Source organism: Amblyomma mixtum, chromosome 2, assembly GCF_055824585.1.
Source record: "Amblyomma mixtum isolate Tamu chromosome 2, ASM5582458v1, whole genome shotgun sequence".
Lineage (NCBI taxonomy): Eukaryota > Metazoa > Arthropoda > Arachnida > Ixodida > Ixodidae > Amblyomma > Amblyomma mixtum.
Genome location: NC_143013.1, coordinates 133,834,115 through 133,850,752, shown reverse-complemented (window position 1 = coordinate 133,850,752; position 16,638 = coordinate 133,834,115). Strand labels below are relative to the sequence as shown.

Here is a 16,638-nt window from a genome sequence, read left to right as displayed (position 1 = left end):
CTAATTACATTCCAGACACTGTAAGATCTAAGACCACCAGCTGAATTATGATTACATATTTGGAATCAGAAGAGAAAAATGCATCTGTGTGCAAAATTTTATGAGGTTCTAGCCATAAATAGAAAAGTTAGTTTTAAGACCCTTGTCCCCCCTTAAAAGGCCTATGGAATTCAGTTCAGAAAGTGGCTATGAAATGGGGGCATTATGTAGAGTAAATTAATGTTACTAAGCATGCATGCCGTGTGCAAGTAAAGTGAGTCAGCTGTTTTTACAGATAGTTTTGTAAATTTCCCATCGTCATGCCTCACGGCGATCACTGGCACCGCTCCTCTGCACACATTTCAGCTTTGAACATCAGTGTCTGTCATTGGCTTGCCACAAACTGCAGGGAAGAAGGCACGGCCAGCACATCTCTCCTTCCACTCTCTCCTTTATTGTCTAACTGTGGTGGGGTAGGGAGTGGCAAAAAAAAAGTAAACAAGCGAGCTGGATTGTCCGGATGACGCTTTTGTAGGCAAGAAGCAGTACCAGTTTGTTGTCTTATTTTTTCTTGCTCAGTCCAGTGTATGAGTTGAGAGGGAATACACGGAGCCCATATTTAATGTCTGATTCAATCTCTTTGGCTATAAATGCTACATCAAAAATGTTTAGTGGTAAAATAAAACATACACTCGTCAAAGATGTTTTTTAAAACATGACGTTTCGGGACCCCTGCTGGTCCCATGTTCACAATGAATGATGGACGGAATGGGCCGCTTGTTATATGCCCACTTGACAGTGCAGTGAGTGGGCGTAGCTATTCGGGAGATTGCCCTTCGTCCTGTTAATGACTTGATCTGTGGTCTGTACATAAAGAGATTCTAAAAGCAGTCGTGACCACAAGGGTTTCACGGTATCTAAGATTGTGGCGTTCTCCCAGTTAGTGGTGTGGTTCATTTCTTGGGCATGCTCTGCCAGCGGGTTGGATGACGTGCGACATTTGTTGACGTCATTCTTGTGTTCTCTTAATCTTCTTTTGAAATGGCCTGACTCGCTAATGTATGAGGCATCGCAGTTTTTGCAGGGGATCAAAAATGTTTGCGGGAGCATGGTGAGAAATTCAGTATCTATCAATCAGTATTTGGCTTTTCTTACCTTTGGTGGACACGTTTCAGTGCCCAAGTGTTGCTTGTCCTGGGTAGAGTGATGCTTAGCAAGCCATGTGGTGCCATAACACCATACACACCAGTGCTGAATTGAGATCTGCTGCTGTTTTTTTTTATCACTGTGTGCCCTAATCCTCAGGGTGTGGAGTCCCTGCTGGGTGATGAAGGCTCGGAGCTGCCCCCGGGCGCTCGTGGCGCCATCTGCGACCTGCTGGCGGCGGCGGCCCAGGGTTGCCAGGGGGACGTGTGGGAGGCGCAGCAGAGGGGGCTGCTGCCCGTCCTGGGTCGCTGTGCCACGCGGCTCACGGGGGACGCCCGGGGGGCACTGCTGGACGCCCTTGAGTCCCTGCCCCTGCTGCTGGCCCTGCACTGCCACCTGGTGGCCGTGGGAAAAGCGCCGCCCGGCTGCGACACCTTTGCCATGGCGAGCAACTTGGTGGACAGCAGCGACGAGGACCACTGGTGAGCAGCCAGCAGCCAAGTGTGGCTTCGGGAGAACGTCGCTCATGCAGCTAATGAGTATTTTACCTGCCAGAGCACCAATAGTGGCACGTGGCAAAAATTCCAGCTTTATCTGTGTTAATTAGAACAAAAAGTTGGGCTAGTTGGTGTGGATTCATATTTAGCAGCGCAATAAACAAGGACAAAAGCCGACGACAAGACACAACACAAGTGCAAACTTGTGTTGTGTCTTCTCGTTTTCTCTGGTCCTTGTTTTTTGCGCTCCTAAGTATGAGTTATCTGTGTGAAGACTTTACTGGTCAGCACCATCCACCCAATGAATGCATTCTTTAGAGTAAAAGGATCAAAGTAATCAGTGGACGCAAATCCAGGTGCTGCACACAGACAACACACAAACAGCGCCACACATCAAAGAAGACCCAGAAGGCACACTGACAATGGGCAACGAGATTTAGTCACGAGGAGCTTCAAAGTGTGCACAAAACTACTGACCCCTCCTCCGGCATATTGGCATTAAGTTAAAGTGACTTTTATGGTGAATTTTTTTTCTGGACGTTTTCACGGTCTCTAGAGAGTCCGAATACAGTTGAACCTCGATGTAACGAACCTCAATGTAACGAAATTCGCGATGTAACGCATTTTTTTCATTTCCCAATCACTTCCCCATTGAAAACCATGTATTTTTTTTCGCAATTTAACGAAGTAATTTTGCTCCGCACTTTCGATGTAACGAAGTCCTTGCGCATCGCATGCATGTGCCAGGAGCTACCTTGACAATCGAATGAGAGCTAAAAGTTTAGCCGAGACGAAACGCAGTTTGTATTTGCCCTTTTACGCGCCAATTTTGCCGGCAGTGTGCGAGAACGTACCGCCGCGCCATCTGTCGTGCGCATACAAAGCCCGCGGCATGGAAGTTTCAAGACGCGCCGCGCCATGACGCCACTGGCGAGCTGTAGACTCTGAACGTGAAAGCGCAAACCGGAATTTTCTTGCAGCGTCCGTTCATTTTTTTTTTTTTTGCGTGCGATGTCCTCGTAGACAACAACAAAAAAAAGTCATCAGTGTTGACAAACTCGTGGAGCTAGTGTGGTCGTACCTTTAAAACGGGTGAGCGGCGAAAAAAAAAAAAAAAAACGTGCCCTGGCAGAGGAGGCGAGTGGCGAAGGGGGTAGAGGGGAGGCGTGGCGTGGGAGGCGCGCGCGGTGCATTCTGGGTGGGCGGCTTCGGCGCGCTCTCGGCGCGGCCCGCGCGAAATGCAGCCGGCTGCATTCCGCGCCGGGCGCCGTCAGAGTGCGCCGGTAGCCGCCGAACACGCTGGCGATCGGGCGCCGCTGTTTCGCGGACGTGACGTCGCCGTCCCGCGCTACGTCGGAGTATAACCGCGCCGCGAGCACAATCCCACCGCGCCGGCGTGAGCGATGCGAACATTTTTATTTATTTTTCTCTGATGCGTCCCCGGCTGCAAATGTTCAATGCTGATGATGATGATACCAGTAGCGACATCTTGTGGCGGCTTTCAGTACTAGGCGCTGCGCTCGTTCTTTTGCTATGCGCACACGGAGAAAAATGATGCCGTCGCGGTGTTTGCTATCACTCATTATGCTCCTGATGTAGAAAAAAACATCCGGTGCCCTTGTTAGCGATAATATTACTCGATTTTCTTGTGTATTTCCTCAATAAGTGATTTACAAGTTCCCATCAACAAGCAGTGTTCCTGAACCAGTTATACTTTATTTTGACAGCTGAAACATGGGAACCTCGACGTAACGAAATTCACGATGTAACGAAATTTTCGGCTGCAAGTAGGACTTCGTTATATCGAGGTTCAACTGTAATTGCTCGTCAACTCTATGTATCGACTAATTTTGCAGAAATGAAAGGTAGGCGAATGAAAACAAGTGACTGATATGCCTTGTTGTGCTGCATTTAGTTGCAAGAGCACATGCTAGGCTTTTTCATGTAACTGTGACTGCTCAGCACAGAAAGCAAGTAGTGGCCATGAAGATTGTTTCCTCATGACTCCCACCCCTCTGGGACACACCCACAGTAAGAACAGAGTGGAAGGATAAATGCCGTGATGGTGACAGGGCAACATGCAGCGCACATACTGGGCATAGAGAACACATCTGGCGATAAGCACCTTATACTGATGACAGGTCAATATTGGCACTGGCAGCATGGTAGTAACTGTTCAAGAAGCGAACTTATTGGGCCAGTTGGTGCATGACACAAGGAAAAGAAAGAACTAGTGGTACAGGACGCGTTCATTACACAAGGAGTGCATAGGACAACACTGGAACCAGTGTCCCTGTACATTCTTGTGAATGTGTGCTGTTCCGCTGGGTCTTTACCCTGGTAATAATTGTGACTTGAGGCAGTCACATGACTGCTAGCCATGGTTACTCTTTTGCGACCACTCACTGCTGAACAAAAAACGAGCCATTGCAATGTCATGGTCTGCTGTCCAGGGTTATTTGGCCTTGTTGCCTTTTGCTGTTCTAATTAACTCTTGCATGTGCTCACATGTTCAAATTATTCAGTTTTATGTCATTGAAATTGCAAGTAAATTTGACAGGACCTGTATGCCAGTTTAAATAAAGCAGGTGCTGCAATTAAATGCACTGGAATTTACGAGGTTCATCTGTGCATGGAACAAGCCTTCAGAACCAAGGGAGGTCCCCTTGTTCTCAGAGGCTTCTTTCACATTTGGGGCCTCTTTTGAGTGGGCTGGTGGCACCAATATCCCTCAAGAGAAAAGTCTACAACAGCTGTATCTTACTGGTGCTCACCTATGGGGCAGAAACATGGAGGCTAACGAAAAGGGTTCAGCTTAAGTTAGGGACAATGCAGCAAGCTATGGGAAGAAAAATGGTAGGTGTAATGTTAAGAGATCGTAAGCGGGTAGAGTGGGTGAGGGAACAAACGCGGATTAATGACATCCTAGTGGAGATCAAGAGGAGGAACAAATGGGCTTGGGCAGGGCATGTAATGCGAAGGCAAGATAACCGCTGGTCCTTAAGGGTAACGGAGTGGATTCCAAGAGAAGGCAAACGTAGCAGGGGACGGCAGAAAGTTAGGTGGGCGGATGAGATTAAGAAGTTTGCGGGGATACAGTGGTGGCAGCTGGCAAAGGACAGGGCTAATTGGGGAGACATGGGAGAGGCCTTTGCCCTGCAGTGGGTGTAGTCAGGCTGATGATGATGATGATGATGTGCAGCCAGGAGGAGCGGGTGCTGTGGTTGCTGTCCCAGTGCCTGCGGCTGCCTGAGCCAGTGGCCGAGGAGAGCGGCCGGCAGGTGCGCTGGTTCGTCGACTGCCTGGTGGCAGCCAAGGAGACTGCACTGCAGCAGGACCACCAGGTGGGGCCCTTGGTCTCTGCTGCACACCATGGTGCATTGCAGCCTGCCACTACCCTTCAGGAGAAAAATGTCTATATTTTGCAGCCAGTACTCACCCGTGAGGCCAGTGCTCGTATGCTGGTGAATAGATTTGAAAGGAGAGTGGCAACCATGCAGGGAGCTACGGAAGAGAAATTTGGGCGGGGGAGACCTTAACAAGCAAGAAAAACCTGGAGGGCACATAATTGCCATTAGCTGTGGCAGTGCGATAACACAAGAGCCTCGTTGTGCACTGCCTTCTGGGGTGGAAGTGCCGCGCCCATTGCGCCATGCTGTGCCAATTTGATCTCCTACGCCAAGCTGCGCCTAAACGGCAATTTGCTCCCATTGCAAGTATACAGAGCCAAATTTAGCTGAGTGTTATTGTCGGCTGGGCAACACTGTGCGCTCGCTATGAAACGGATGCAACCGCATTCGTGTCGACAGTTGGGTTCGCTCGTGATGGTCAGGGCGCAACTGTCACGAAAGGCTTGTACAGTAAAAGCTCATTAATTGAACTTCAAGGGACCGGGAAAAAAGTTTGAATTATCCTATGTTCGAACTATTGAATGGTCTCGAAAAAAACTGACAGGAACATTTACATTACGGTATATGTACCGTATTTACTTGCATAATGAACCCCCCCCCCCCCCAATTTTTGCCTAAGAATTTGATAAAAAAAAAAAAGAAGCGTCAGTCGTTAACGCTTTCCTTGTTTCGCACCGTCGCGGTCCACAACTCATTTCTTGGCAGTGCGCCAAGATGTTGCGCAGCGATAATACCACGGTGCCTTTGGACGTTGGCTCTAGTGCAAGGGGGGAAGCGAACTTGGCAGAGTGCCAGCGCTTGTCCGGTTGTGCAAGCCTCGTTTTCAGTACGTTCATCTTATTAAGCCATGGGCGATTGGGGCGGACGCCGCCTACTACCACTCAATCAAATGCGCGATAGCAGCAAACGCCTTTTGCAGTGAATGCTGAAAGCTGGCGTCATGATTGCGGCTGTCCGCGTGCTTCCGTTGGCGGCTGATGGGTGAAGGGATGGACAACACTCGCAAAGAAAAAAAAAAGTTTTTCGCGCATAATTTGTAGTGCCCGTCCGAAGTCACAGCCTTTCATGGGCATTGGCTGGGACCGCGCCGACAGAACTTATCCGTATTTGCAAATTAACAGGGCTCAAATTAACGAGTATTTATTTGCGAGTTCCAGAGGTTCCGCGGAAAAGAGGGTAGGCAGCCGCCGCGCTGGGGATGGCGCCATTTAGGCTTTACCCGTTCTTCCACGGCTTTATCTGGTTCCATTTTCTGTCCTCATTTAGGATGTGTGCAGCCTCTAACTAAGCGGAGGTGCTTTATTTTGGGGGGGGGGGGGCCACGCGCTGTGTGCCAAGCCGCCCAGACGCGGCGGCGTGCAATTTGAATTATCCGTAGCAGAACCGACTCGCTTTCGAATTAATGGGCTCTTTGATACACAGCACAGATCTCTATGGAGCTTGGCTGGACCAAGTAGTGTAGTAGTTTAATTATATGAAAATTCGAATTAACGAGGTTCGAATTAACAAGCTTTCACTGTACATACATCCACTTGAAACTAACGTTACCTACTCTCAACAAGTTTTTCTGGGATGAGGGTCCTCTTGGAGAGTATTTTGAGCTCCCTGAATACTTCAGTCTCTCAAACCAGCCTTAAGGTACGTGCTAGCAGACTGCTTCAGCATTTTTTGAGGAGCCATACATCTCCATGCTCATTTTTGCGTGCATGTTAGGCCGGAAGGAATAGAAGCCAAGACATCCAAAGTTTCTCGGCACCTTTTAAAAGTTGTTGGGGTTCGCTGAGGCTAGGAATGTAGAGAACCCCTGTCGTATGGTGTACATGGCAGTTGCTAATCAAAGGCTGACTTCTTGTGGGTGTTGTGAGAGGAGAAAATTGTTTTTGAAACTATCGTTCACCTGCAGTTCTGTACGCCGGAGTCCTAGCCACTCAACCATCAACCAACGGTCATTGTTGGCAGCACCGCTGCATCTTGCTTGCATCACGAACCAGCGCTGTTCTGTGTATTGCAAGGTTTGGAACACAGGCCGCTCACAATGCACTGGGCTGAGGGATCTGTGGAGGAACAGATTGCAGCGCATACTGCAAGAGAATACTTGTTTTGCTTAAGTGCATTAATTGGTATACCTTGAAAAACTTTCATGCCACGAAAGGAACAACAGGTGGTGACGGCTGTGTTTACAGCCACCAAAATGTTGTCAGCATGCTCTCCGTCTCCGAGTCACCTCAGACGCTATTCTATTGTATTGTGCAAAACTGTACTGTTTTAAGTCCATTGAACATTACTGCACTCTGATGCAAGGTGGACCCCACCCTTAGTGAGTGGGCAGAGGTACTGTAGGAGACGTGTCAACCAGATGGTATATGGGAGGAGTTCTCAATATTTTTATACCTGGAGAACTACAGTGGCTTTCAAAAAGTGCTCAGGAACCCCACATGTCTTTGCTCCTGCCTGACGAGCATGCTAAAAGGAGCTTGCTTGCGTACGAGCCCACAGAACAATGTCCAGATTTTGAATGAAAAATGACTGACTGTATAATGTAACTGTGTGGCCTGGGCAATTACTGTGTGCTTAGTTCCCTAATAAATTTGAGCAGAGGAAAGGTGGTGCTGGTTTAGACATGCATGGATTTAGGTGTTCACGGAACCCACGAAGAATCCAAGGAACCCTTGGAACTCGGTTGTATGAAGCACTGGCCTGGCTAATATGTGCAAACCGAAGAGGTTTGCACATATGCAGGAGTTGTAAAAACTGTGTTCCGGGTTTTAATAACATTTCAGTAAGCGGACAAGGAAAAAACAGGGAGCAGAGGGAAATCCTTGAGGCCTACCATATTAGGTTGCAAGGCAGTGACACATGCGTCAGTGCACCGTCCTTGCATCTCACTAGCAAGGAAGTTAATTTCCTAAGCAGAAGTGTACGCGTGCAAGTTTGGTAGGCAAAATATCTGTCTTTTGTTGTTTGCCAGTGTTGTAGCGTGTATCCACTCCATGGTGATTTGCCACTTATCTATTTGTTTGTTTTGTTTAGTGTGTCTGATACGCATGCGTCTTCTGGTGACCTAGATTGGCCGTTTCTCGCGTAGAGTTTCTTACTATTAGCTAGAGGGAAAGCTGGCAGCCCGTCTATGGGAGTTTGCATGGAGATCCCTCGAGACCACTTCAGCCACCATGGGCGCTCAAAGCATCATGGGGCGGTGAGCTACTGACTGGAGAACTTCAACTTTTGGCCAAAAAATAGTGCAAAAATAAACGCTATTCGATAATCAAGAATGTCCTAACATTCAATATCCTGCCTGTAGATTGCAACAAACGAGCAGAAAAGCATGTAAACGCAAAGTTTGCCCAAAATATGAGATGGCTAGCTTTCCTATTGGCCAAGTAGTGAACACTACAAAAGCTAATATTTCGTAATTAACAGGCGTACTTTTAAAAGTAAATATGTTTTCAAAAAAAAATGTTGTTGCTTAAACACTATAAGAGGTTTTTAATGGCATTTCAGAAAACTGAAACCTTTTATTGGCGTCATGTGTCGTCACGTTTTCATTACTATGGATTTTGCACACTGCATTCGCGCGAAAGTCGTCTGCCCACACACAAACAGCGTTTTTGGAATGAAACATCTCAGTAGTGCCACTCCGTGTTCCCAAAAAATTACGACTGTCCCGCAACAAGTAGCTCACCGTCCCATGATGCTTTGAGCGTCCATGGTGGCTGAAGTGCAGCGCCCCCAGCTTTCCCTCTAGGTAATAGTAAGAAACTCTATGGTTTCTCGATTACACTTCAGTTGTGAGTCCAGCGTTGTCCCGTGCTCTTCTTCTCCTGGTGTCTCGTACTTTCGCTGGTGAGGTTGTGTCTGAAGGGGTTCATTAACCGGTCTGTCCTTGGCAGCTGCTGCGCTTCCAGCTGCGTGTGCTGTCCCTCATGTTGGTCGTGCTGGCAAGGACGCAGCCCCTGCCGGCGTGCCCGCTCAGTGCGGCCGGCCAGCTGGCATCCGACCTGTGGCTGCTGCTTCCCGAGTCTCTGGCCACACTGTTGCTGAGCACACAGCCCTCCTGGAGGGACATCACGGCCATGGTGGGTCTCCCCCATTTGGTTGCTTCCTAAGCAAAGCCTTTACTTGAATGGCAGAAAGAAACAGTTGACTTAAGACTGCTTGTGTGTGAGAAGGTGTAAGCCCGTCCACTCACTTTGTGAACGCAGTCACCATGGTCTGCGGCATGATGTAGCCTGGTGCCACGGAGCTGGAAATTCTACCTCTGCATGGCTTTCCTTAGCTTACAAGGGTAGATGTGCAGGCTAGTTGGTGAACTTCGTGCTGTGGCCCACAGAGTAACTGTGGGCCACAGAGTACCGGTTACACATACCTGCATGTCACGCTGCTGATAGCAGTTGAATGTCTTGCTGTTTAATTACTGCAACAATGCAGGAACCTCACCTTTGGGTGCAATTCCTCAAGATTTTTGACAGAATGATCACATGCTGAGTGAAATGATAATCTGTGGCAAGACCCAGTCAGCTACCGATGCCTGACCGGATTGAACAAAGGCGCGTGCAGCAGATTGGAAAGTTGGGCTAGATGGAAGCTGTTCGTGATAAAAATGGAGGTACAAACAAAACCGAGACACAGAAAGAAGACAACAGGACAAGCACCTTTTTCACAATTGGTTTGTTTGGAAGGAAACAACCTATTAAATACAAAACGATATCAAAGGCAGCGACAAAAAACTTAGTTATCATATCAGGGTTAAAAAAGACAGAGAAGACAAAAAACCACAACATGTGCAGATAGCCTATTTCCTTCTTAGCGAGAGCAAACGCTTGCTTACGCAGTTTCCATACGAGGCTCCGTGAAATGCTTCCATCACCTCTCTGGTTCTTTGTTGGGGGGTGACGACACAACACCTGTGTGGCCTCAAAGAGAGGACGGCACTTGTTGCATTCTCGGAGATGTTGACTCACCCCTGATGATCAATAATTTTTGTGCTCTCTAAGACGAATGTTCACACACCGCCCGGTCTCGTCTATGTACACTAACCCACAGAGGAACAGAGTTATTATAAAACACCAGTTTCACATCGTACAAATTTGCCCGTTGTTTGTTTTGCAGTTTCTTTCACACTCAACAGATATCCAATTTGATATTTTAACCCGTTTTCTAACGCTTTTCATATTTAGTTCATATTCGAAAAGTTGAATAGTGGCAGACACTTAGAAAATGCATGGTGAAAAAAAACAGCGCAAACTAAGACAGAAAACACAGAAAAGAGGGGAGACACTACAAGCGCTGACTCGCAACTAAGGTTTATTAGAAAGAACAGAACACAATATATACAAAAACCACCCACGACTGCGTGCGTCGTAACAGATTACGTGCAAGCGTGCAAGATAATCTAAACAGAAGCATCGCGCGTGTGCACCCGGTTATTTAAGTACCTAAATTCCAATTCTGACAAGGCCACTGGAGGATCACTCACGCACCGTTTGCCGGTTTTTCGGATAAAGAACGCTTCCATCAGCTCCCGGGTCACCTTATCTTGGTGGAAAAAAAGCACGTCAGTTTTCGGGAAAAGGGGTGTGCATTTGCAAACCCGGCAGTGTGCGGGAAGGTTGTCTCGCGAGTCACTGCCGAGTAGGTTGCGGTGCTCAAAGAGCCTTACATTTACACAGCGCCCCGTTTGCCCGATGTACACCTTACCGCAAGACAGTGGCAACCGATATACAACACCCTTTTTGCAAGGAATGAAAGGTGCCACATGTTTTGTTGTACAGGCCTTGCGATTCTTGTGGACACCAGCCGCCAGTTTTTTGTCCCCTTGTGGGCAAATTGCAGCGAGCTTCTTAGGAGCCGAGAACACCACCCTAACATTGTACCTCTTTGCCACGCTCTTTAACCCATGGGAAAGCCTGTGAGTGTACGGAATGACGGCTGGCCTACGGCGCTCACTGTCAACACGGCCTCTTCCGTTGGCTCCTGTCTTAACCCACCTCAGAACTTTTTCTCCTGCCCTAGAGATGACGTGGTCGGGAAAACCGCTGCTTTTCAATCGTACCACTTGCTCTGACACACTTTCCGCAACACGGTGGTGGCACGACCTAGATGTGGCGGCCTTAAGGCACGAAATAGCGATACCGTCCTTGATTAGTTTTGAGTGCCCTGACTCATAACTAAGTCTAAGTTTGCGCCGTTTTTTTCCACCATGAATTCACACCAACTAGCCCAAATGTCTGCTTTGCTGCTCCTAGAAAATGCCTTTGTTGACGTAGTACAGTCGCCGACTGTTTATTCGGACCTCACGGGGACCGCGGAAATGTCCGAATAAACAGGTGTCCGAAAAAACAAATTCAGGAAAAAAAGAGAAAGAAATCGTTTATTTACAGTAAAAACTCGTTAATTCGACATTGACGGGACCGCGAAAAATTGTCGAATTATCCGAATGTCGAATTATCGAATGAACAACAAAAAACAATGTTTGCCGCAACAGGACGTATACCTTTATTTGGCAAGGAAATCTGTAATCACCGTCTGCTTTTTCGAGCGAATTTGAGCGACTACGATAGCTCTAACAGCTGCCAGGTGCGCGGCACACGCGCCGTCAGGGATTTGTTCACAGAAGTCCTCCCGCACGGACAAGGCTTCTGCGGCTTCTTTCACCGTGCACTTCGGCATTTGGGACAACTGCTCACAATCGTAAATCGTCGTCGTTGTCAGCGCCTGTCACTTTAATTATTTCATCCTCGGTCAGCTGACAGGACACAAAGGCGAGGCGCGCAGGCCCTGCGCGCTATCCACCCGAAAGCAGCGCGGGGAGGAAGTGGGGAGGAGGTGAAGAGAGCGCGGCTCCCCGCTTATCTGTTTTTTCAGCCAGCGGCCGCGGGGACGGCGTTGTTGCTGGGACGCGCGTCTTATCTTTTCTCTTTATCTTTCCTCTGATCTTTTAACTCTCCTCTATCTGCACATGGCAGCGGTGGTGGCTCGGCTGAGCCAGTAGGCAATCCCTTGCAATTTCCTTTCACCCTTCTCTCAGTCGCAACAAAACAGCAACAACAAGCAGCGCAGTAAACACGCTGACAAAGCGCGCATTTACCAAAAAAAGGCGCCGTAAATAACCGCGATCGTAGCGACTGCTGCGACACAACAAAGCACAAAAAAAAAGACGCCAGCCGCTTCGGCCGCCGCTAACTCGCTTCCTCGGATGGATGGATGAATGGATGGATGGATGGATGATAATATGACCATACGGATGGCCTATCAGCAGTACAGTAGCGCCGCTCATGGCAGTGTTTTTTTCTTTTTGCTCTCGGCAAACCGGCTTGGCGGGCTGCGGAGTGAAGTCGAATTAACCGACGCACGGCAAAATTTGTTCGAATTAACGAGAGTTTCGCCCCATAGACTCCTATGTATAATTGTAGGGACCTCGCGCGCGCGTCGAATTATACGATTTTCCGAATTAACGAGCTTACATGCACTGGCTGATCCCGGGCTGGCGTTGCATATGTCTCCTCGCCCAATGCCGCCTTTCCTCTTCTCCGTTCCTTCTTTCACCACCTCCTCTACTTGCCTCCTCCCCCACATCGTTTCGAGAGCCGTCGGGCCTCATCGCATCTGCACCGCTGCGTGCTACCACGGCGCTCTCGCGGGCTTGCTGCCGCCGGCCTGGTGTTGCATAAGTCAATGCTCACGCGCGCTTCAACGAAACATCTTGATACTGCTACTCGGGATTCAACAGACCCCTCTCGATGACAAAACGCCGGCTGTAAGCCGCCCTAGGCTAATATCGCATCTCCAGCGCTGCGTCGCGCTACCACGGCGCTCTCGCGGGCTTGCTGCCGGATAAACAAACAAAGCGGCTCCTGGATTGCCTTGAGATGGCTTACTAAGCTGCGGCCGGAACTGGTGTGGCGCGCCACCATGCGGCGCGCTACCGAACCACGCGGAAACGATGATGATGAGCGGGAATTTGCAGTAGCGCCACCTCGCGGGGCAGCAAGGAGGCTCAGTTCAAAACAAAAATGGCGTTGAGCGAAGTGAACCGCGCGTCGGTGAGCGTCGGTGCGGCAAGTGCTGCCGGTCGAGTTGGCTCAAGGAGTGTCCGAAAAATCAAACGAGAGGCTGCAAGATGTCCGAACTTTCGGCAGTTGTTATACATTACGGTCTATGGGGAGAGTGGCGGTGCCACGAAGCAGTCTGAATAATCGAGCATGTCCGAATTTTTGGAGTCCGAAAAATCAGTCGGCGACTGTACAACGTGGCATTTTAGGTGTTTGAATATTCTAAACCTCTTATAGTTGTCAGATAGTGTCTGCTATTCAATTCGATTCACAGCGGCGCTATTGAAATCTCCTAAGCGTTCGGAATTTACGCATTCCTTGTTCACCTAAACTCACAGTGAAGCATCACAACATTCCCAAACGGCAGGGTATCTTGCACTTGTCACGCGAGTTAACCTACTGTTTCCCTATCGAACTGTCTGCCAGCACGCGGCATGTCAGTGCATCTAGCCGCGATGCCGTCAACAGCTGACTGGGATGAAGTTGCGATGAAGTTGAAGGGGTGAAGTTGCGGCTCGCGTGCACTGCTGTGGCTGTTTCGCGGCGTCGGCTTTGGATGTTCTCAGTTTTTGTCAGTTAGAATTTAGAAACTGAGCCAGCTTGGGCACTCGTACCACACTTGACGCAGGACGCGCGTTGGGGCACCTGTCGGCATGGTTTCGTTTTCATGCCTTCGTGGTTCCCAGCAGCATTTGCATGCTTGGAGCCCATCAAGAGACTTGCAGTCTGGTGAAACTGATACGTGAGGGCTAAGCAAGTACGTGTCGTCGTGAACGCTGGGTTTTAGGTGGCATTCGACAACCGGCGCTTTGTCATCAGACGTCACAAGGGAGCGTGGAAATGATTTTGCCACTCACGTTGCAGCTAACAGTTCCAAAATGAACCGATTCATGGATCCGAGGTTGTAGCTGTTGTGTCCGTTTCGCGAGCCACTTTTTTTTTTGCGATAATTGACCGCTGACGTAACTCCTCTAGTAAGCAGGCCACCTCAAACTGGTCCATGGCAGCATAAGCAGCTCCTTTGTCATGTACCGTATTTACTCGCATAATAGGCACACTTTTTTTCCAGAAAATCCGGCTCAAAGTTCGGGGTGCGCCTATTACGCGGGGTAAAATTTCCGGAAATTTTTCGACTCGCAAAATTGAACATACCGCATAAACGCACTCGTGTACGGGCCGCACCCCCGTTTTCCCGAAGAAAATATTTAAAAAAAAGAAACGTGTAAGGGCCGCACTGAAACTTGCCACGACCCACGCGGGAATAGCCTTTGAAATGCACGCGTCGAGGCCTCCGCAATCAGCTCCGGCTGCGCGCAACGGGCGCTTGATCGCGGAGGCCACACACGCGCAAAGGAGCTTCCAGACGCCGCCCACGAAGGGCGCCCAAGGCCAAGCTTATCATCATCATCAATGTTTTCTTCCGCCGCGAGCGTTCACTATCTAATCGCCATCAGCATCACCAGCTCCAGGTTTTTTTTTTTTGTTCTTGTTGCTATCAAGTGCCAGGATCTGCGGTAGCGCGTAGTTCATCGTGGTTTGTGGCTTTGCCGCCGAGCGTTGCTGTTTTTTAGCTCGACGGGCAAGCACCTTAATAGCTACACGGCTGGGAGTTTGCTCTCGAACACGGCAAGCGTGCGGCAGGTCGGAAACTCGACGTGGCCGAGAAGTGCGGCAGTTGCGTCTGTGGCGTGCCTAAATTTTCGTACGTGACTCCAGGCGCCGAGGTTTTCGCGGGCCTAAGTCGGGAACGTTTCCGGCTGGAGATGAAACTTTCCAAACAGACGTTTAAAGTGAGCATCCCTGAAAACTGAGTGCGGCTGTTCTACGCGATGTCGTTGTACGTGTTGTACGTGCTGTGGGTCCGCAGCAGCTGCGACGGCAGCAGCACTAGTGTGGACCAGTAGACAGTTCAGCAAAAACTTTGTTAAAATAAAGATTGGGGGTGGGGGGCGGCGACGCGTCGGCTTGCAATCGTGTAAATACAGTATTGATCACAGTGCCAAGTTCGGGGTGCGCCTATTATGCGCGGAAATAAAAAAATCTGATTTTTCGCGACCAAACTAGGGGTGCGCCTATTATGCGAGTGCGCCTATTATGCGAGTAAATACGGTAAAGCATTAAGTCAAACTGTGATATTAGATTTGCACTGGATGTCACTGTATGTCACTGGATGTCACTTTAGGTTTGTGACTTTTATTATGTTTATTACTTTTACTAGTACTAAATGATTCCCCCTCCCTTAATTAATGTCTGGTAGGCCTTTCAGGTATAAAAGTTATGCTCATGAGTGAAAACAAAGCTTCTTTGCGATCTCTTGGTTTCTTTTCATAGCTGTGTTTTATGGAAAAGCATTTGTCTCATGTTTTAACTACATGCGCTGATCTTAGAAATGATTAGAAAATATTCAAGCCGCATCACCACCAAAAATTTGTTTTTCGGCTTGCATTGTACTAGTATATTTATTTATTTATTTATTTATTTATTTGTACCTCAGAGGCCCCATTGAAGGTTGGAATATTCAGCAGTAAATTTCTTCGATGGACGATTTGAATAATGATGAGTCGGTCTGATCCACGATGGCATTTGGCAGGTCATTCCAGTCCCTTGCTGTATGAACGAAAAATGATCACAGATGCGCAGAAGTGTGGGCAGGGGGAGGATAGACGGCCTTCCCGTGGTTTGTGTGATTTGAGAGGCAATGTACAGGGCTGATAATGGAGTTGAGCAATGGATGATAATAGAACTTATGAAACAGACACAATCTGGAAGTTTTTCGCCGGTTAGCTAAGGTTGTGAGATGAGCATTGTGTTTTAGTTCAGTGACACTTACATGATAAGAATATGCTGAGAAAATAAAACGAGCTGAACAATTTTGTACAGATTTGAGAGTTCTGTGGCCTACGGCTCCTTCATGGCATGGGTTATAATTGCAGGAATGCACTTGCTTGAATAGTGCTCACTGTGGGTCTCCTGAGAAAGGTCGCGTAAGTGTGCTGGCTTTTGCTGGGCGCAGGTGCTGGAGCGGCTCTCTGAGATGGTGGCACTGGAGGTGCCCAGCGATGTGCGCCACTTGCTGCTCTCCTGTGCCTGCCGCCTGCGGTCGACACCCGAGTTTGGCAGTGCCTTTACCCAGCTACTCGCAGGCCTGCGCGCCTGACACATGTGCCGAGAAACAATAAACTGTGCCTTCGCATGTTTCACGTTTACGTTGTGCTACCTAGGCATCATCGGCTTTTGTATAAAGTTTTTCTCCTTGTCTTTCCCGCATCCTCGTCTCCGACCTCCCTCATTCCCTCTAACTAATTAATCCACAGCATCACTCTGCAAGCGGCCGACTTTTTTACCACCAGATTATGCCAGTCGCGTAGGCTGGGAGAGATCATCGAGGTTTCAGACCGGTTCGGTGTTTTCCGCAGTCGCGAATTTCGGTTGCAGCGATCCATTGCTGCACTCGGCCATGTGGCATAGGCGCAAGCGTTTGGCAGATCTTGATGGTTTCACGCGTTTGCATGCAGCTGTATCTAAAAAACTGGTGGGGTTTAACGTAGTAAAACT

General features: G+C 48.8%; 1 protein-coding gene across 1 annotated transcript in view; it reads left to right on the top strand.

Annotated features, from left to right (window-relative positions):
- Positions 1-16,287, top strand: part of LOC149360960 (focadhesin) — a 156,642-nt gene extending 140,355 nt beyond the window's left edge. Inside the window, exons 33-36 of the mRNA XM_089572564.1 lie at positions 1,285-1,607; positions 4,825-4,966; positions 8,923-9,108; positions 16,097-16,287. Coding sequence (XP_089428690.1) covers positions 1,285-1,607; positions 4,825-4,966; positions 8,923-9,108; positions 16,097-16,240 — 795 coding nt within the window. The 3' untranslated portion in view covers positions 16,241-16,287. The remainder of the gene's footprint in view (positions 1-1,284; positions 1,608-4,824; positions 4,967-8,922; positions 9,109-16,096) is intronic.
- Positions 16,288-16,638: the final 351 nt, after the last annotated feature.